This window comes from Giraffa tippelskirchi, chromosome 13 (genome assembly GCF_054371585.1).
Source record: "Giraffa tippelskirchi isolate mGirTip1 chromosome 13, T2T-mGirTip1v1.2.pri, whole genome shotgun sequence".
Classification (NCBI taxonomy): Eukaryota; Metazoa; Chordata; class Mammalia; order Artiodactyla; family Giraffidae; genus Giraffa; species Giraffa tippelskirchi.
The window spans coordinates 102,763,349-102,785,621 of record NC_137287.1 but is presented as its reverse complement, the minus strand read 5'-3'; the positions used below and the strand labels follow the sequence as shown (position 1 = coordinate 102,785,621).

The 22,273-nt window shown below is 43.4% G+C and overlaps 2 protein-coding genes across 2 annotated transcripts in view; one reads left to right on the top strand and one right to left on the bottom strand.

The window, feature by feature from the left end:
- Positions 1-22,273, bottom strand: part of LOC145530980 (uncharacterized) — a 94,268-nt gene that overhangs the window by 70,076 nt on the left and 1,919 nt on the right. Inside the window, exon 3 of the mRNA XM_081552301.1 lies at positions 13,930-14,027. Coding sequence (XP_081408427.1) covers positions 13,930-14,027 — 98 coding nt within the window. The remainder of the gene's footprint in view (positions 1-13,929; positions 14,028-22,273) is intronic.
- On the top strand, positions 1,205-5,262 carry DEFB129 (defensin beta 129). The gene is made up of 2 exons (XM_081560672.1): positions 1,205-1,262; positions 2,894-5,262. The coding sequence occupies exons 1-2, from the start codon at positions 1,205-1,207 to the stop codon at positions 3,346-3,348; spliced, it is 513 nt and encodes a 170-aa protein (XP_081416798.1). The 3' UTR covers positions 3,349-5,262.

Sequence of the window (22,273 nt, the reverse complement as noted above, 5' to 3'; positions counted from 1 at the left end):
CAAGGATGAAAACGGCAAGGAGAAAAGGGAATCTATGTACATTGTTGGTGGACATGTAAATTGGTTCAGTCACTATAGAAATAATATAGAGGTACACCAAAAAGTTAAAAATAGAACTACCATATAGTCCAGCAATTCCACTTCTGAGGATATATACAGATATCAAATCATTCCCTAGTGGGTCAGACAGTAAAGAATCTGCAGGAGACCTGGGTTTGATCCCTGGGTCAGGAAGATCCCCTAGGGAAGGAAATGGCAACCCACTCCAGTTGTTCTTACCTGGGAAATTCCACAGACAGAGGAGCCTGGCGGGCTACAGTCCATGGGGTCACGAAGAGTCAGACATGACTGAGCAACTAACATCTTCACTTCTACTTGAAACTAATTTAATGTTATATGTTAATTGCATTTCATTTTTTTAAAGAAGCTAGTTATGCCAAGAACCACCTCCGACAAACTCATTCAACAAACATGTATTGAGTTGTCATGTTAATTCGGCACCCACGGAGAAAACAGTACAGAAAAGACAAAGTCTCTATCCTCCAGGAGTCTATGGTTATAGCGAGCTCTGTTCTTCTGAATCTCATACATTAAATGCCTTAGGCCTAACTCTAGGCTCACAAAGGGTAAAGCAGACATACTACTTTTGCCCTACATAAATCTTAAGAGGAAGAGATGTAAAGAGCTTGTGTTTTCTTTCATGTCTTATGTGTCTTATAATTCCATTCCCCCCAGGATTAAGAACAGGAAATTTGTTGCATGAGGTATTCAGGTAGTCCTTCATGGGAAGGACTGATGCTGAAGTTGAAGCTCCAATACTTTTGGCCACACCTGATGCAAAGGGCTGACTCATTGGAAAAGACCCTGATGCTGGGAAAGATTGAAGGCAGGAGAAGGGGACGACAGAGGATGAGATGGTTTGGAGGCATCACCAACTCAGTGGACATGAGTTTGAGCAAGCTCCAGGAAATGGTGATGGACAAGCAAGCCTGGTGTGCTGCAGTCCATGGAGTAGCAAAGAGTCGGACACAACTGAGCGACTGAACTGACGGAACTGATTCTCAAACAGAATCATAGAAAACACAATTGCCATGAGCTTTGGCTGCACTTGACTGCTCAGAGCCTAAGGCCATGAAGATGCCAATAAAGGCTGGAGCTCAAGAATATGAACCCAGATCCACGGCTTCTTCTCTGACACCCAGCCATGAAGCTCCTTTTCCCTATCTTTGCCAGCCTCATGCTACCGTGGCAGGTGAACACAGGTAATGTGAAATCCTGGGTCTAAGAGGGAGTGGTTGGAGGAAGCAGAGATTGGCAGTCCTTGATAAGGGAACCCCAAACAGACACTGAAAATGAGATGCCCAAAGATATAGCTGAAAAGTTTGTATTGCATCAGTCATTCACCATTCGTCATAGTCCCACAGGCTCCAAACCCAGACTGCGTCTGATGGGGATACACATGGAGCTACAAAGGAAGTAGGGTATTGTTTGTGAACTCAGAAATTATTCAATATATAAGACTGCCTCCTTGCCCACTACATAGCTATCACCTGGGATTCAGGCCAAGTTACCACATTTTTGCTCTATTTCTAATTTAAACCATCTCTAAGTAAAAGGTCCAGTCAGTTTATACTTCAGTGTGATAAGAAGGAAGACCTTACAATTACGCTCAAAAAAAAAAAATCTACTCTCAGGATTCAGTGAACAGGTCTATGTTCTCCATCTCAACTTTTTCAGACTTCTCCAGAGTTCCATTCCTTTTCTCAGCCTTTGTTTTATTGGAAACCCCCAAATTACCTACAAGAGCCTCTAGGAACACATCAGGGCAAACGGCTAAGTCAGAAGATTGGCCATTGTTTTCTGCAATGGAGACAGAAGCATTGAGACTTGTTTCAGAATACAAGAATCATCCAGATTTTAAATGGGCAGTGTGTCAAGGAAGGGAAAGTAAAAGAGTAGTCAAAGATGTGTCTAATTTTTTTTATCTTAGGACCCTAAGAGAAGGGTTATAATATAAGTGTGGTTATGTCATCTCCAGTAAAGTCAAATTTGAGTCTCAAATTCCACATAAGATAGGGTTAATCAGTGTAGCTGCTTAAAATATAAGTATTTTACTGTGTTTTCTTTGGTGAGGAACAATATTGAAATGTCTGTGAACAGTAGGTGCTACATAAATCTCTTGTGCTTTATGGAAAATCTGTTGAATTGTTGAGTGAAGGAGAAGCTTCTGGATTTGAAAAAAAAATAGATGAACCATTGAAATGGAAAAACATCCAACAGATGAAGATGAGATACTACAGTAAGGAGGGGATTTAGAGATAGAGATAACAATGCAGGAGTTATCTTCATAGAGATGAGGTTGAGGCTATGATAATAAATAAGATATCTGAGGGACATAGTGTCCAGAGAGGATGAAAATGACAGAACACCATGCTGCAGGAACCACACGTCAAGCAATTGTCAAGGAGGGTGAGGTCATAGACCACTGAGTTTGGCAAGAAGCCAGAACTTCTGAAAAGTCCAGTTGATTCTCTTTTGAAACTCTTTCTTGGGTTACTTTTATGAGAATTTTACTCTTCTCCGTATTTCCTAGGATCCTGGGAAGAGATAATGATACTCTACAAGTGTCTAAGATGCTATATATTGGAGATCTAAAATCTTAACCCTTCTTAAAGTTTTAATTGTTCAATGAGAAGAGCCTAGAGATTTATTTTGGATTTCAGAGATGTACAAAGGCTCTCTTGGTCTGCCTGTTGCCTCCATCAATGACCCTAACCACCATACTTTAAATTTAGCATTAACAAATTTACTCTGACTTTCTCTCGCTCTAGCAATTTTAATATCACATCTAGTTATTAACCTTAGTACTTTATTTTCTCTTTTATTTGTGCAGAATACTTCGGCTTGGGAAGATGTGTAATGGGTTTGGGGAGATGCAAAGAGCACTGCAACATGGATGAAAAAGAGTTAGATAAATGCAAGAAGAAAAAATGTTGTATTAGATCAAAAGTGGTTCGACTGATAAAAAACTACATACAAAATGAAATGCTCCACATGCTTGAAGAGGACTCTCAGGAAGTGCTAAAAATTACCAAGAATGTTAGTGTCATGATGCAGACCAAACATCATAATTTATCTGTTCTGCCCAAAGTCGAAAGTGCCAATGCTTTTGCCAACATCAACACCATCATCATCCCAAATGCCACCATTGTGAACTCTGCCACCACCAACCCTGTGAACTCAGGGAAGATAATACACACTGCTACTTCTACCAAAAAAAGTAGAGATTTGGCCACTGACTCCTCACCACCAGCACCACATCCATCGTATACACTTCCAACAGCATGACTGGAGATGGAGAAGGAGATGAGCAGGAATTCGGGTCTTTCCCTTAAAACACCAAGTTCTTCTTTATCTATGCCATCTATAAACTGAGATATAGAACTGTTTCCTCTGTCATCACTCATTCAATAAACACTCTTCAAGCACCCACAGTTTATATAATTTTATCTTTCTCACAGGAGCCTCACAGAGGAGACAGAGCTAGAAAGTGATAGAATTTTAGTTTACATGCTCAGGAGAAAGTGAGCAACAGAAATGCTGACTGTGTTGAATTTAACCCATTGATGGGCCAAAGCAAGCCTCTGTAACAAAAATGTATGGTTCTCATATTATGTGCTTTTCTTGGGGTGATAGGAATAAAAACAGCAGACATATTTTCTTTTTCCATAGATTTTTTTTCCCATAGAAAGGCCCATATAATGGGGGGAGACCAAGTTTACCTTCTCCACAGAAGAACATAACCTAAATTCATGAGGCCACTTAAGATAAAAATATGGGGTGAGGAGAGGGGGAAGATATGACTTCTGTCTCTGATCCAAGGCATTTTCAACTAGATTCCCAAGGGGATAACAGGTAAAGCGGTGCTTCCAGTGGATACAGGCTACAAACCACAAATGCAAACCATGGAGGTAATTTTTAATTTTCAAGTAGCCGTATTAAAAAGGTAAAAATAAATAGATGAATTGAATGTTAATAATACATTTTATTTAATGCAGTAAATTCAAAGCATTGACATTTCAATATGCAATTAATGTAAAAATTATTTGAAATATTTTGCATTTTTTTGGTACTATGTCTTTGAAATCTCGTATGTATACTACTGTTACAGCATATTTTATCATACTAGTCATACTTCAAGTGCTCAATAGTCCCGTATGGTTTAAATTTCCAGCCTCTAGAACTATGAGAAAATCCATCTCTGTTGCTAAAGCCACCCAACCTGTGGTATTTTGTTATAGCAGCCGAAGCAGACTAGTGAGTCATAAAGAGATGGTATTGGAACTTCCCTAATGGTCCAGTGTCTAAGAGTCTGCACTCCCAAAGCAGGCAGCCCGGGTTCATTCTCTGGTTAGAGAACAAGATCCCACATGCTACAACGAAGTGTTCACATGCCACAGCTAAATGTCCCACATGCTGCAGCCAAAATCGAAGATTCCAAATGCCGAAACTGAGACCCCGTACAGCCAAATAAATGAATAAAAATAAATATTGAAAAGAGTAAGAGAGAGATGATATCCTTTTCCTCCTTCTTGCTGAGCTCTGGGTAAAAATAAAAGGTAGGAACAACAGATGCCTCTTAAAAGACTCCAAGCCTCTCTGCCTTCGTTCTGGGTTTGTCAATAACGAAAACTGAGCAACCTTAGTAGAATTTGTATACTTAAACCCAAGATATCAGTTTATATAAAGTTACAGTAAGATGTATAGAAGATGAACAACTTTTACTTTTCATTCACTTTCATAGTAAGATGTGACTGTTTATTGTTAACTCTGAGAATAAAAGCCACAGAATACATAGTAAAAGGCAAAAAGCATGGAATAATTGTTTAACAATTGTTAGATAATTTGAATTTTTACACACAAACTGGGTTTGAATTTACTAATAAATGCCAAAAGTTGCTATTTTAGGGTGAAAATAAAGAAAGTCCATTGTGCTCAGTGCCCAGCATACACACTTTGCAAGTGACAGCAATTGGAGTTTGACTTCAAATTGCAGCACGTGGGTTAAATTGTGCTCAGTCATGTCCTACTCTTTGCAACCCCATGGACAGTAGCCTGCCAGGCTCCTCTGTCCGTGGGATTTTAAAGGCAAGAATACTGGAGTGAGTTGCCATTTCCTCTTCTAGGGCATCTTCCCAACCCAGGGATTGAACCCACGTTTTCTGCATCTCCTGTGTTGGCAGGTGGATTTTTTACCACTGAGCCACCTGGGAAGCACTAGAAGTTGAAAGGATCACAGACAGCGATTATCATTGCTTTTGGAACAGCTGCAATTGGCTATCTAGCTGACCAAAGATTTTATGTTAAGATTACTGCAGCAAACATATGGTAAGCATTCACAACCAGAAAGACAACTTCAAGACAGTATATGCTTTTAACTTGAAGATTTAGAAAATAAAGCTGTGTGGTAGTTGTTTCTTTAAATTTAGAATAATGACCTTTGTCAGCAAAGTGATGTCTCTGCTTTCTAATACGCTGTCTAGGTTTGTCATAGTTTTGTTTTGTTTAATTTTGCTTTGGAGATTGGATGTTTATCAACGAACTGCTCTCTAAAATATATTGTATCAAGTTAAAACCACAGAAACAGCACAGAGCTGTCCCTGTTTTGCTTCACCTTTGCCAAGTACCGAGAAGGCGTATTTTCCAAGACTGGGAGCTAATCTTCTAGATATGCTATGAGTACTCAGTAAATTTACCCAGTAGCCAGTTAGGCAGTCTAACCAAATCTGTTTGACCTGATGGCAGAGCTTTCTGCTTTATCGTCTGCCCACTGCCCAACTTCGGATCTCATCTGAAGTCTAATAAAGACTGGAGCTCCAGGCAAGTAACACAGGTAGCTCTGTCTTCCCCACCCCACTGCACTCTCCCCAGGCACGTCCCCATCCTTCAGGCATGAAGTTCTTGCCTTTGGCTTTTGCTGCTGTCTTGTTCCTGACTTCAATAACCTTTAGTAACCTGAAATTCTCCATACTGAGAAGAGAGTGATGGAGGGGAGGGGAGACAGAAACAAAAGCACTAGGTACGTCTGTTTTTAAATGGAAGGAAAAATTTTAAATGCCCACCTATGGGAAGAGGAAGAAATGAGAAAAGAGGAAAGGTTTTTAAAAGATGCTAGACTTCTCTGAATATATCCTGTTTTGAAGATTTGACTTAGAAATTATTTAAATGTTTTACCTAATATGAACAGGTAAAGTGTGTGTTGAATTGATAGCATAATCACAAATAGAAGAGCTATTTGAAGTAACAGATATTTGAAATAATCTCTCCCATTTTCTTTGTAAAAAGAAATGATAGGAAAAATAAAATACATGTTAATCAGTAGGAAGTATTAGTTGCTCAGTCGTGCCCGACTCTTTGCAACTCCATGGACTGCAACCCACCAGGCTCCTCTGGAGGAGGAGCCCAAAAATCTATGGGATTTTCCAGGCAAGGATACTGGAGTGGGTTGGCATTTCTTTCTCCAGGAGATCTTCTTGACTCAGGGATAGAACTCAGGTCACCAACTGAGCTATGACAGAAGCCCCAATAGGGTCCATCAATAGTGTTTAACCAAACCACTCTATATATATGTATATATATGTTCATATATATAAAGTTATGTAAAATTAGAAAATGAAGATCTATATTTTTAGATATGACAAGAGCTCTTAGACATGTTAAATTTTAAAAAGGAACCTGAAGAACAATAAGTATAGGATGACGCAATTATTTATTTTCTATAATTTATCATAAAAAGTGAAGTAAAAGTCGCTCAGTCGTGTCTGACTCTTTGCAACCCCGTGGACTGTACGGTCCATGGAATTCTCCAGGCCAGAATACTGGAGTGGGTAGCTGTTCTCTTCTCCAGGGAATCTTCCCAACCTAGGGATTGAACCCAGGTCTCCCACATTGAACGTGGATTCTCTCAGATTCCTTACCATCTGAGCCAGCAGGGAAGTTCATAATTTATAAATATCATAGTAAATTTGGCGGTTTTTCCTTTCAGTGTACAGTTCTATGAATTTTAACATCTTTAGATTCATGCAACCATCACCACAAACAGGACATTGTTTCATCACTTGTCTTCTCTGAGAATATCACAAAAATGGAATGTTTGAGGCTAGCGTCTCTCATTTAACATGTCTTTAAGATTCATCCAAGTTTCCCAAATATATTAATATCAATAATACATTCCTTTTTACTGCTAAATAGTATTGTATTCCAGACATTTAATACTGGTTTTTTATCCTTTCACTCACTGAAGGACATTTGATTTATTTGCAGTTTTTTGACTAACACAAGTAAAGTTGCTATAAACATTTGCTTATAGATTTTTGTGTTATTAAAAGTTTCCATTTCACTAAGGTAAATACCCAGGTGTAAGACTGCTAGGTTCTATGGTAAAGGTATGTTTAACTTTAAAGGAAATTGAAAACCATTTTCCAGAATGACTGTGGCATTTTGCATTGCCACCCCTGAAAATTAATCAATGGAAACCTCTTGCAAAATGGAGTGGGGAGGTCAGAAGGGGGAGCTCTCATACTCTACCACTCAATGTTAACTGCATTATCAACAAAAAGAAAGTTAATACTTTACTACTTTACTACCCAGCAGGAAAAGGAAAGAATTTCTCCTTGCCTGACTATAGCTTTACCAGTGAAAAAACTGTCACTATTCAGCCAATGAAAAAGCCACTACACTTTTCAGTGGCTTTTTCAGTGGCCTTTCAGTGCACAGTTTACTCCCACAAACTGATTTTAACAGCCTCTCTCAACTCCCCCTTCTTTTCTATAAAAGAACGTTTTCTCTACTTTTGTTCCCTGGACTTGCCTGTGGTTTGCATTAGATTTATGTGTCTCACATTGTAATTCTTTGCTGTTCCTGAATAAACCCATTTTGCTTGTAAAACAACTGGCTGTTTTATTGTTTTCTGGCAGGAAGAGGGATCCCTTCCAGGGCCCAAGAGTAGGCTCTTGTCTAACACTTGGAAACGAATAGTATGAAAAGACACACATGCTGACAAAACAAGAGACTTTATTGGGAAGGGATGCCCAGGCTGAGAGCCGCAGAGTAAGGGAACCCAGGGCAACTACTCTGCCCATGAGGCTTGCAGCCTTGAGTTTTATGGTAATTGGATTGATTTCCAGGTTGTCTCTGGCCAATCACTCTGACTTAGCATCCTTTCTGGTCGCAAGCATGGCTCAGCCAAGATGGATTCCAGAGAGGATTCTGGGAGGTTGGTAGGACGAATGGACTGGAGACTCCTCTCTCCTTTTGACCTATCCCGAATTTTTCTGCTTGGTGGTAGCTTATTAGTTCTTCATTCTTTACCAGGACCTCCTTTTGAAGGTAACTCATGCAAGTGGTTACTATCTCGCGTGGCCAGGGTGGCTGGCTTCAGTCAGTGTTTCCTCTAACAGTTTTAGATCAACACCAGCAATGGGTGAGATTTCCATTTGCTTCACATCCTAGCCAGCAATTAATGTTGCCAGTGTGAAATGAAAATAAGTCCTGCCATATCAATAAACAAACACTCTCTTCCAACACAAGAGAAGACTCTACACATGGACATTACTGGATGGTCAATACCAAAATCAGATTGATTATATTCTTTGCAGCCAAAGATGGAAAAGCTCTATACAGTCAGCAAAAACAGGACCGGGAGCTGACTGTGGCTCTGATCATGAACTCCTTATTGCCAAATTCAGATTCAAGTTGAAGACAGTAGTGAAAACCACTAGACCATTCAGGTACGACCTAAATCAAATCCCTTATGATTATACAGTAGAAGTGAGAAATAGATTCAAGGGATTAGGTTTGATAGGCAGAGTGTCTGAAGAACTATGGATGGAGGTTCATGACATTGTACAGGAGGCAGGGATCAAGACCATCCCCAAGAAAAAGAAATGCAAAGAGGCAAAACGGTTGCCTGACGAGGCCTTACAAATAGCTGCGAATAGAAGAGAAGCAAAAGGCAAAGGAGAAAAGGAAAGATATACCCACTTGAATGCAAAGTTCCAAAGAATAGCAAGGAGAGAGAAGAAAGCCTTCCTCAGTGATCAATGCAAAGAAATAGAGGAAAGCAATAGAATGGGAAAGACTAGAGATCTCTTCAAGAGAGTCCACGGGGTCACAAAGAGTCAGACATGACTGAGCGACTAAGCACAGCACAGCAAACTAAACCTAACCTGCTAAGCTTTTCCTGCTTAAACTCTTCCAGAAAATTTTAATAAAACTAAGAAGTAAGCAGCTATGAACTGTCTTTACATGGCATTTTATAAATTGGTGAAAATAACTATCTGAAGACCTGTTCTGCCAGGCTTTCCCCTGAGCACAGAGTCCCTCATTTCTGCTCTCCACACTGAACTTTCAGAGGATGGGTCAGCTGCAGCAGCACATGATTTAATCCTTGTAAAGTCAGATGGCAAATGCCAATTTGTAGTTGACAGGGAGCCCCTTTCACATAGACACCCAATATAAGCTTGTTGCAAAACCAGAAACAGTTCAAATTTGCCGTCTCAGTTTCCCCTCATAGGTATGCTTGTGTGCTAAGTCACTTCAGTAGTGTCTGACTCTGCGACCCTCCAGGCTCCTCTGTCCATAGGATTCTCCAGGCAAGAATACTGGAGTGGGCTGTCATGCCCTCCTCCAGGGGATCTTCCCGACCCAGGGATTGAACCCACATCTCCTATGACTCCTGCCTTGCAGGCTGATTTGTTAGGGGAAGCACCCTGACTGAAACCAGCCACCCTGGCCAGGCACCATAAGAACCATTTGCATGAGTTGTTAGGAGGTCCTGGTAAGGAACAGGGAACTAATAAGCCACCAGTGAGAAGAGTTTGGAAAAAGTCAAAAGGAGACACCACATGTCCAACCACCTCCCAGAATCCTTCTCGCTGGCATCCATCTTGGCTGAACAAGGCGAGCACCCCCAGGAAGGACTCTGAGTCAGAATGACTGGCTAAAGACGACCTGGAAACTAATCCCATCACCATAAAACCCGAGACTGCGAGCCACGTGGTGGAGCAGTTCTCCTGGGTTCCCTGACCCTGCTGCTCTCCGCCTGGGTGCCCTTTCCCAAGAAAATCTCTTGCCTTGTCAGCACATGTGTCTCCTCGGACAATTCATTTCCAAATGTTAGACAAGAGCCCAGTTTCGGGCCCTGAAAGCGGTCCCCCTTCCTGCAACAGATTCTTTACCATTGAGCCACCAGGGAAGCCCCCTCGTGGGTATAACAGATGCTAATAAAAACATTCAATTAATGAACAAGAGAATGGGGAGAGGCTGAGGAGCGGTTCCGGGGACGCTTCCCAACAAGATTGAAATTTTTAAAGAGTTATTTAAAAATAAGGTAAACAAAGCAAATATTGATAGCAATGAAACAAACAGGAAACAGAAAGAGGAGAGTCTTGGGACTCATCCCAGCAGGTGGAAGTCTTTAGACTGTTATTAAGAAATAGAATTGTTGCAGTAAAAAGGAAAAAAGAGGAATGAGTTTTTCTCTTTCCCTTTCCTGAGAACAGAGATAAAGAAAACAGTGAGCAGGCCTGATTTCTTGTTTTTTTTACTTTAAATGCTCCTAACTCGGATGTCTGTAACTAAGGTTCCTTTTCTGCCCCCTAACTCTGCAGGAACTATAAATCACATTTTTTTCTTGGACTCTATGCTAAACACATCCTGTATCTGGTGTTTACCCTTACAAACACCACTTCCCTTGTAGTTACATATCAGAAAGAAGGCTGCAGAGCCACCAAACTGCCAGACTCAATTACTGGGTTACTGACACCAGTCTATGACTGTCTTTGAAACAATGCAAGAGGAAGAAATCAAGATCCTATCACATTTGTTCTTCATCACGGCTTCTAGCTGATTCCTGACTGCCAAGCCCTTGCCTTACATAAGCCTCTAGACTCCTCACAGAGCAAGGTGACAGTTCTTGAGGCACGAGCCAACCGTGTTCCCCTCTCCGACGACTGAGAATTAAAGCCACCTTTCTATTTTCTGCAAACTCTGTCTCCGTATTTTGTATTTGGCTTCAATTTTCAGAGAAAGCCAAGATTTTGGCCAACATCAGAATGACTAAAATGGACATGGACGAGTTAAAACGAAGGTTTAACGAACGCAGCACTACCAAAGGTTGGGTGAGACAAAGGGACCCCCTGCTGGTCCCCCAACATTAAGGACCCCAAACAAGTCTTCTCTGTTTATCCCTGGATAGTATAATTTTAAAAGCTGGAAGGCAGATATTACAATGGGAAACCTGACCCACAATCTCTTGGGACAAAGGTTAGGCAGGTTAATCAAAATAAAGATCAACAAAAGAGTCCAGGATAGGGGATCTGGGGGATGTGTGTGGTCTATTTTAGTTCTCAAAGAACTTCTCAAAGATATGTATTAGATTATTATGTATATCCCTTGAAGAGGAACTAGGACTCTTTTATTGCTAAACTATTGTCATTACATTTCTGGTTTTCTTGCTTTTCCTGTGTTTTCTGCATTCCCTCCTTTCCCTAAATAGTAGCTGCCTGTGCCTGCTCTTTGGAACTCAGGAAAGGCCTAGGACACTAAAGCTATTTTTTCACAAGAAGCAGGGAACAGAGGGGCTTTGTATCGGAGAGGGCCCCTGAGGGGCCTGCTCAGTTTCAATGAGAGTATTCATATTGACGAGGTTTCCCAGGTGACTCAGTGGTAAAGAATTTGCCTGCCAAAGCAAGGGATGCAAGAGAGGCCAGTTCTATCCCCAGGTCGGGAAGATCCCCTGGTGTAGGAAACAGCAACCCACTCCAATATTCCTACCTGGAAAACTTACATGGACAGAGGAGCCTGGCAGGCTACCATCCACGGGGTCACAAAGAATCAGACACGACTGAGCACACATGTATTCATATTGAAACAGGCAAAAAGTAATATTCCTATAGATAAATCATACTAAATATGTATTTTGTTTCCATAGTTTGTTTTTACCATCAGTTAGGTTGCTTTTGGTTTTCTGCTACTGTGAACAACTTTGAGATAAACCTCTCTGTATACTTGTTTAATTATTTCATCAGACAGAAGTCCAAGGAACAGAGTCTCTGAGTCAAAAGGTATGCATTATTTTTAAGATTTCGGATGCCAAATTGCTCTACAAAAGCAAAACTCCAGCAACATTTCGAAAGAACACAAGTTTCCCCATACCTTCACCAACACTGGCTAGAAGACAATTTCAAAGATAGGGTGCTCTTTGTTCTTTTTTTCTCTCCCTACTAATAGCCTAGAATACAGGTGCTCAGTAAATCAATCCAGGCTACAGTCTATTAGACACTCTGATCTAACCTGCCTGTTCTGGGTTTCAGAGACTTCTCCTGGTTCACTGCCCAGGAGCCTGGCATTGTGTAGACCCTATAAAGGCAGTAGCTCCAAGCATACGACAGTAGAGGCCTGACTCCACTAAACCACCACCTACTCCCCAGGCCAGCCCTTCAGCCATGAAGCTCCTGCTCCTGGTCTTTACAGCCCTGGGATTCCTGGTGACCCCAGGTAAACTGGATGGAGAAGAGTGAAGGGACTGGGGGCCAGGAACACCAGCAGATCTGGTTGCTCTGGTGACAGACAAGCCAGGTTGGAAGTAGTCAGGGCTCAGCCCACTGAGCTCTGACCTAAAGTGGGAGTCTCCCAGCATCCACCACTGTCCCCAATACCCCTTATCCATCCATCACTTTCTATAACCCTATACCAAAGCCAATCTGCCCCAATTTTTTCCCGTTCTAAAACAAGAGTCAGCCCCAACCTGGTTCAAAATATCTCCCTTTCCCTTTACATGAGCTCTCTACATCTAAGCTCCTAAAACTCTGAGAAGGCATCTCTCTTCCACATTTTCATCCTCTGAGATCAGACCCAGGTTTGAGCTCAGAGGAGAGACCAAGCCCTGGGGTAAGAAATTCAGAAGCACCTGCCTACGCCCAAGAGGGCTGGCAGGGAGAACAGGAGACCTCTTAAGAAGGTAAGTTTACATAAAATGTCAAACAAGGTGCTCAGCTCAAACCCTGGGGGGAAGAGAACGAAGAGCCAGAGAGAAAATTCAGAGAGCCAGGCAATGGGTGTGAAGAACCAGAGGAGAAGCCTCTCAGAAGATGCCTGGGTTGTACTTGGTAACGGTGTATGAATGCAAAATAGCCTGTCATAGCAACCATTATTTTCTCTTTAATGCTTCTAGAGAATGATTCAACTTTTTTTTTTTTCACTCTGGGTTGATTGATATTGACAAGTTCATATTCTCTAAGAACAAGTGAGGCAGGAACACCTTTAAAAGGAGATGTGGGGTGCACTGGGATAACCCTGAGGGATGGGATGGGGAGGGAGGTGGGAGGGGGGTTCAGGATGGGGGGCACATGTACACCCAAGGCTGATTCATGTCAATGTATGGCCAAAAACACTACAATATTATAAAGTAAGTAGCCTCCAATTAAAATAAATCAATTTTTTTAAAAAAAAGGAGATGTGGGATGAGTAAGAACAGCCACAAGTCCCCCTCGGAGTGTTCAAATGCCTCCCTGACAATGAAGACCTGGCTCCCCATTCCCCTTTTTACTCAGACATTCTGTGGTACCAACTACAGCAAAAATGAGAGGCTTTAGCTGTTGCAAAGATGTAGATGCAGGCAAAGACAAAGAGCTCTTCCGCATTCCCAGAGGCCATCCATCAAGGGAAATTCTGTCTCCTCCTGAGTCCTTCTCAAGACTCATTTCTCAAGCATACATTTAAGGATAAAAAGTCCCCTTTAGGGATTTCCCAGGCAGTCTAGTGGGGTGAGGGTTCTATTCCTGGTCAGAGTTCAGGATCCCACATGTCCACAGTGGGGCCAAAAAAAACAAACTCCAACCCCTTGGCAGTCCCTCGGTTGTTTCTAACCTTGGATTCTCCATCTTTTCTTCTCCCTTGCAGCCAAAGGGGGCGGGACAATTTGTGGGCGTAAGATCGCGGGACACTGCAAGCTGGAATGCGGCTCCCTGGAAAAAACGATATCCATGTGCGACAGGTACAAACAGTGTTGTGTCAAAGCCCCCTTCATAGCAAAGCCCATGATGCCACCACCCATCCAGAAACCTAACAAACCATACAGAAAATACACAGTTGGCCAAACCAAGGACCAAAGGGTAAAACAATAGAATCTTCAAGGAGCCAAAGGGCTATCATGACTTAAAGCTCCTGTTTCTCTATCGCTTTGTCTTTCATTCAATAAACAGTTTGGAGTTTGCACCTATCCTACAGGAATGGCTGCTCTGTGGACTCATCCACGGGGTGTGCGTCAGCTTGGGTCTTCCAAGAGCCAATGCCAAGACAGAATTAGACACAAAATCATTTATTAAGGGGGAACATGTGCCCAGCCATATCATATATGTATATATCATATCAATTCAGTTCAGTTGCTGAGTCGTGTCCAACTCTGCAACCCCATGGACTGCAGCACGCCAGGCTTCCCTGTCCATCACCAACTCCCAGAGCTTGCTCAAACTCATGTCCATCAAGTCAGTGTTAGCCATATCATGTAAAGTTGGCATAATCCTATCAGAAGGCCGAGTGAAAACAAGTACAAACAAACAGGTCTTTTATTCATTTAAACCAGTTGATGCTACTTCTGTAAATCTATATCCTTTCTAAAAAATATTTTACAAGTTAAAAACCTTAAACCTTGCATGTTCTTTGGCTGCGAGACTCTAATTTTAGGGATGATTATATTCTGAGGAAATAACCAGAATCTGTAGTTTAAAAATGATGGATGGTGACTTCCCTGGTGGTCCAGTGGTTAAGACTTCACGCTCCCAATGCAGAACTAGATCCCACATGCCGCAACTAAGATCCAGTGCAACCAAATAAATTTAAAATAAAAATGTGTGAACAAGCATAATCTTAACAGCATAGTTTAAAATAATGAAAAACTGGGAGCTGCCTAAATGTCCAGGGATGAGGGAAATGTGAAGTAAAGTAGCTATAGATTCATAATGTGGATACTATGCACCCCTTAAAAAGGATACATTTAGGGACTTCCCTGGTGGTCCAGTGGTTAAGAATCCACTTTGCAACACAGGGAATGCAGGTTTGATCCCTGGTCAGGGAACTAAGATCCCACACACTGTGGGGCAACTACTGAGGCTTCATGAAGCAACTGAGACCTGATGCAGCCAAATAAATAATAAACAACTTTTTCCTTAAAGGATAAGTTTAGAGTTCTCTTCAGTCATAGAGAATAAATTCGATGTGCTATTTAAAGAGCAATTTAAAATCATATGTATAAGTTGATCCTATTTTACAACAAAAATACAAGCACACACACAAACCAGTACCTAAAACATTGGGATACTCTCAACAGCTACAGTTTTTGCCCCACACCCTCCTCAAAGATGAAATACAGGGCATCCCAAAATAGATTCAACTCCACAACAGTCATGAGAAATTCAAGTTGTACTGAAGACGGCATGCGGAGAAGTGGGAGAAATTTTGCATCACCCCTATCCAACAAAATTTCATAACAATTCCCTTTAAAGTTTCATGGTTTTTTTTTCAAGTTCTTTTTAGCCACTGACATCTCAGCCCATGGACCCTGGGTCCTGAAGTCACTCTACTTCTCCACTCAGCCCCCCCATCCCATCTGATTCTCCCCTTCTTTTGCCATTTTGCCCTCTCTGCTTCTCCTAGTCACATCCTTATATTCATAACTAGATCAGCAAACAATAACCTTTCATAGCATTTAATCTTTTTAGAAAATAGCATGGATTATAAATATATTTTTATCATATAAATGCATTTCTGATAGCAAGAGGCCCTAAAGTGATACAAAGATATGGAATTATGAATACTGTTTTTTATTGATTACTTATATGTATAATTTTTCTACAGTAAAAACATTAACAGGAAAAAGTAATATTCTAACAGAAGCACAATTGTTGTAAAGCACACCACAACTCGAACTGGCCACGTCTTCCAGTTTTCTACCCATTCCCCTACTCTCTGTCTAGGATTCCTGAGGATAATGAAACGAAGTGTGTGTATGCGTGCTAAGTAGCCAGGCTCCTCTGCCAAAGGCATTGCAGGTGGATTCTTTACCTCAGAGCCAACAGGGAAGCCCCCCATGAAATGGAGTTATTTACTGCCATATCAATAAACAAGAAGGATGTCATAGCCATCTGCGATTCAGGCTCTCCAAATGTGAATTTCTGAGCCCAGAGGGCACCCAGGGAGAACAATGCCATCTATCTGGCAACCATTAGCCACTCCCCATGGTGAGGGTAAGCACTGGCCCTAGATAGCTGAGATGCATATGAAAGCAATGATTTCAGCAAGTCTAGACTATTGCATCTTCCCTGATCTCCTTGCTGTGCGAGGGACTCTCAAGAGTCTTCTCCAGCACCACAGTTTGAAAACAATGCTTCAGCACTCAGCCTTTTTTGAGCTTCAGCACTCAGCACTCATCCGTACATGACAACTGGAAAATCCATAGCTTTGACTATACGGACCTTTGTTAGCAAAATGATGTCTCTGCTTTTGAATACACTGTCTCAGTTCAGTTCAGTCGCTCAGTCGTGTCTGCTCTTTGAGACCCCATGAACCGCAGCACGCCAGTCCTCCCTCCATCACCAACTGTCTAGGTTTGTCATAACTTTTCTCCCAAGGGGCAATCGTGTTTTAATTTCATGGCTGCAGTCACCAACCACAGTGATTTTGGAGCCCAAGAAAATAAAATCTGCCACTGTTTCCGTTTTTTCCCCATCTATTTGCCATGAAGTGATAGGACCAGATGCCATGATCTTAGTTTTATTAATGTTGAGTTTTAAGTCATCTTTTCCACTTTCCTCTTTCACCTTCATCAAGAGGCTCTTTAGTTCCCCTTCACTTTCTGCCATTAAAGGGGTATCATCTGCACATCTGAGATTGTTGATATTTCTTCCGGCAATCTTGATTCCAGCTTGTGAGTTATTCAGTCCAGCATTTCCAGTGATACACTCTGCCGTTCCCTCCTATCACGCCCTTGAAGTTGGCGACAGGTTCATTTTAATTGGGCCTGTACCGCCATCTTCTGGCGACATTCAGTATATACAAGCCATGGTCAACACACGGGCTTATTTTGGGGATACGTCTGATATTCAGCGTGAAATGCCATTGCTCTGGGGCCCCTCTAATCCCCACATGTGCCCTAAACTAGATTCAGATCAAGGCTCACAATGCACTTTACAAGATACACAAAGATGGGCCTTTAAACAGGAAACTTCCAGAACTTCGCTGGTGGTCCAGCGGTCAAGAGTGGGTTCCCAACGCAGGGGGCCTGAGTTTGATCCCTGGTCAGGGAATTAGGTCTCACATGCCGCAACTAAGACCCAGTGCAGCCAAATAAATAAATGATTTGAATTAAAAAAAAAAACAGGAAACTTCCTTTTGTCCGATTAGCAGGCCTCACTGAGTGCCAGAATAGGCTTTTCAAACAATCCCCACTAAAAATTAAAAATAGTGCCTGGTCATCTAATATTTTACCATCTCGTTCATGCCTGCCCACAATTCTCACCGTGTTAAATTCTCCGCCTTCGGAGACACCCAGCAAAACGCTCAGGAGACACCCCCAACGGTCTGTTCTTGTCGTCAAAGGTGATACCCAGCCTTTTTCCCCCTCCCCTGGTTCCCCATACACATCCTCTCTGGCTCCTGCCGCATCCCAATACTCCAGGAAAGGGTGATGGACAGACAATAGGGCGGGATTCTCGCATTATGGAGCGCTCCACCTCCCCCTACCCACGGCCCCAAGTATGCCGATTTGGGATCCTAATCTGCTTAAGGCCGAAGCTTTGCCTAAATTCTAGGATACAAGGGCCGGCTCAAGCCAGTAAGAACTATGAACTTTCACAGGAAGTGGAGGTAATTGTACCCAGCCCCGCAGACAATATGATATGGCTAGTGATGAGGGGGCAGAATAACTTAAAACTGACACATGTGAAAAATACCCTCAAATAATATGGTCTGGAAACTCCCCACAAGTGGTGTCACCCAGGATGTACTCCTGCTGAGCCCGGGGTGACTGCCCTGGCCCCTGGCCCCTTCCCATGCACCTGAAAATAAAGATCTCCAGGGGATCTTCTCAATCCAGGAATCGAACCAGGGTCTCCTGCATTGCAGGCAGATTCTTTACCAACTGAGCTATCAGGGAAGCCCCACCCCCACCCCCACCCCCACCCCCACCCCCAGACAAATGGGGACACTAACCTATGGAGCTTTACACAAACCTGTTTCATAAATCTACCCCACAAGACCTGAGGGCTTTTAAATGTTTGGAGGCAGATGTAGATTCTCTAGATCAGGGGTCCCCAACCTCTGGGCCACGGATCAGTATTGAATGGGAGGCGGGCGCACAGCAGAAGGCAAGCGACAGGCAATTGTATTCATAGTCTCTTCAGTGCTCACACTACCTCCTGAGCTCTACCTCCTGTAGGATCAGCAGCATTAGAGTCTCATATGCATGGGAAACCCACTGTGAACTGTGCATACGGGGGATCTAGGCTGTGTGCTTCTTATGAGCATATAGTGCCTGATGATCTGAGGTGGAGCTGAGGTTGTGATGCTAGTGCTGGGGAGCAGCTGCAAAATAAACGTGATGTGCTTGAATCAGCCAGAAACATCATCCATGGAAAAACCATCTTCCACGAAACCGATCTTTCATTCCAAAAAGGCTGGGGACTGCTCTTCTGAATAATCTAGATCAACCACACCCTTTGAAGAGCAAATCGGTGGCGACCCTCTCCTGGGTGGATGATTTCCAAAAATTAAGAATTTCCATGACTTTTGCCCCTTTCTTTGCAGGCTATCAAGGACCGCTTGACTACCGACCACTGCCCTTCCCCTGCACGGCCTCCCCAAAACACTCCAGCTTCTTCTGCCCCCTTCTTCCATTTTTAAGGACTCTGTGATGATACAAGCCTAGAGGATTATTCCCAGGCCTAGAAAGCAGTTGAATTTTGAAATTGTTTGGCACCAGTGACTCCTTTTTTCCTTTCATTTTCTCCCTTTCGAATGGGAAAGTCTATAACCTTTATCTAATGTCTACCCCACCACCGCATTTTGTGAGCAAATAACTTGTTTTTTGAGTTTCACGGGTTCACAGATAGGAAGGAATTGTGTCCAGGGATGAATAAAGTCTTTTCAGAGCCTCACTCTACCTGGTTTAAATGATATTTGGGACTTTTGAACTGATGGGTTTTAGATGAGACGCTTTCCTTTGAGTTGATGCAATAACAGGATGAGACTTTGGGAAGAGGTGAGTGTATATTTTGCCTGTTGGATGGACATGAATCTTTGGGGTAGGAGGAATAAGAGCCGCCTAAAGTAAAAGTCGCTCAGTCGTGTCCGACTCTTTGAGACCCCATGGACTATACAGTCCATGGAATTCTCTAGGCCAGAATACTAGAGTGGGTAGCCTTTCCTTTCTCCAGGGGATCTTCCCAACCTAGGTATCGAACCCAGGTCTCCCGCAGTGCAGGCAGATTCTTTACTAGCTGAGCCAAAAATAGCCCCTTAAAGATGTCCACATACTATTCCCAAAATCTGGGAGTGTGTTATGCTACATGGCAAAGAAGAATTATGATTGCAGATAAAACCAAGGTTGCCAATCAGCTGACCTTATAATGGAGAGATTATTCTGCATTATCCTGGTGGGCCCAGTGTCATCACAGAGTCCTTAAAAGTAGAAGAAAGGGCAGAAGAGGAGGCCAGAGTGATGTGATGGGAGAAGGACTCAACCTGCTGTTACTGGTTTTGAAGATGGAGGAAGGACCCACAAGCCAAGGAACACTGGCAGACTCCAGAAACTGGAAGAGGGAAGAAAATAGATTCTCCTCTAGTGCCTCCAGAAAAGAAGATGGCCCTGATGACCCCACAGTCTGAGATCCGTGTCAGACGTCTGACCTACAAATAGGTCAGATAATAAATTTGTGTTGCCTTATTTAAGATTGCAACAATTTTTTACAACAGCAATAGAAAACTAATGCCAGGAGCTCAGTCCCTGCCTCTATAGACAGAAAAGCATGATCGTCTAGTTTACGTTTAGCACACATCCACTCCCCTTACCCTCCCATGGGTAGGTGAAGGGAGGTGGTGGGGGAGGGATCTACCTCCCTCCCTAGGTCATTTGGGCCCTGGACCTCTGACCTCCTTTGCCCAGTGAAATGCTCGCACATCTGAAAGCAGAGGTCTTAAGTGAAGACCTGACTCATTTGCTCCCGGGATCCTCCTTGAGAAAGCACACTCCAGATAACCCCAGAGCCCAGAAGTACCCTTGAGCCTGATCCCCAGTCTGGAGCCAAAGCCAGCTGACCCACAACCTGAGGCAGAACTGCCCAACCAGCCCAGCTGAGTTCAACCAAATTGCAGTCGACCTGCGGACCCTGAGTAGAGGATAAACTCTCATCGCTGCAGTCCACTGAGCTCTGCAGGCGCTTCTCATGCAGCCGTGCTAATGGGGACAAAGCTGACTAACACAGAGAGTTCTGGACAAGACACACAATCGGTCCTTTCATTGATAAGGGCAGTCCTGGTGCGTATCTGTGTGCACATGAGCACATGAGGATCCACCCATGTGAAGCTCTGAAAAGTGAGAGAACATCCACATACAGCTGTGCACGTGTGGGGTCACTGTCACAACCGGAGGCACCACGGCTGTGTGTGACGAGAGGGGATCCACGTGGTATCTGTCCTTTCCTGCTTTTTCCCCCAGAACTCATTCATTCCCTCACTACAAGGAATCCAGCTTCTGGCCAAAAACTTATGCCTGACTTTTTTGAAGTATTTTTTGTAATTGACGTATGGTTGATTTACAATGTTGTATTAGTATTGGGTGTACAGCCAAGTGAGATATATATATGTGTGTGTATATATATATATATGATATTTATAGATGTCAGATACTTTTCCATTAATCGTTGCTAGGAGATGTTGAATATAGTTCCCCGTACTATAGGGTAGGTCTTTGTCGTTCATCTATTTTTATATAGAGTGTGCGTGTGTGTGTGCGTGCGTGTGTGCGTGCTGTCGCCTCATTCGTGTCCGACTCTTTGCGACCCCGTGCATGTAGCCCACCAGGCTCCTCTGTCCACAGGATTCTCCAGGCAAGAATACTGGAGTGAGTTTCCATGCCCTCCTCCAGGGGATCTTCCCGACCCAGGGATCTAATCCACTTTTCTTAGGTTTCCAGCATTGGCGGGTGGGTTTTTTACCACTAGCACCACCTAGGAAAGCCCATAGAGTAGTGTGTTTGTGTGTGTGCGCGCGCGTGTGTGTATGTTCAGTCACTTTGGTCCTGTCCAAATGTTTCCGACCCATGGACTGTAGCCCACCCAGGCTCCTCTGTCTATGGAATTTTCCAGGCAAGAGTACTGGAGTGGGTTGCCATGCCCAACCCAGGGATTGAATCCTTGTCTCCTGCACTGCAGGCCAGTTCTTTACTGCTGAGCCACCATGGAAGCACCATAGAATAGTGTACATCTGTTAACTTCTCAGGCACAACCACAGGCCATTACAAAGGCTCTCCCCGGCAGGCCTGGTGGGGAAGTCTACCCGTCCCACACACACCAGCGTGGTGCCCTGCCAGTGCACGCAATCTCTGAGGGGTCACAGCCAAGGACTCAAGCCCCTGGCCCATCCTACATTCTTAGCCCAGCTTCCTTCAGAGACCTTCAGCAAGGAAGGGGGTTGCCTTTGGCCAAGGCTCTCCTCAGGTGCCTCCCCCTTATCATGGGTAGAGGAGAAACCTCGAAGACACTTGTCTCCACTCTGCCTCAGGACTCAGGACTTCCCCACTCCTAGCCCTTCCTACACTCCCTTCCCCACTCCACCTACCCGCCACCCCAATCCCCGACTCGGGCCCCCAGTTTCACAGGCCCCCAGCAGTGAGAACATCCCTGGTGCTGACCCACCACACCCGATGGTGCCATTCATCCCAAGGGGAAAACTCAAGGGAGCAATGCCAGTGCTTCTCCAGTTTAGTAGCCTCTTTCTTATGCTACAGAAGTGAGCAATTGAAGTTGGACTGTTACTTTCATTTGGCCTCTTTTTTTTTTGGCTGTGCTGGGTCTTCACTGCTGCTCACGGGCTTCTCATTGTGGTGGCTTCTCGTGTTGTGGAGCATGGGCTCTAGGCATGTGGGCTTCCGTAGTTGTGGCTCACCAGCTTAGTTTCCCCCCAAGCAAGTGGGATCTTCCCAGACCAGGGATCGAATCTG

Excerpts from the sequence above, each read along its gene's own strand:
- DEFB129 (XM_081560672.1), top strand. The coding sequence starts at position 1,205 with ATGAAGCTCCTTTTCCCTATCTTTGCCAGCCTCATGCTACCGTGGCAG. Across the intron at positions 1,263-2,893 it reads ACCGTGGCAGGTGAACACAG|AATACTTCGGCTTGGGAAGA; the intron begins GTAATGTGAAAT and ends TTATTTGTGCAG.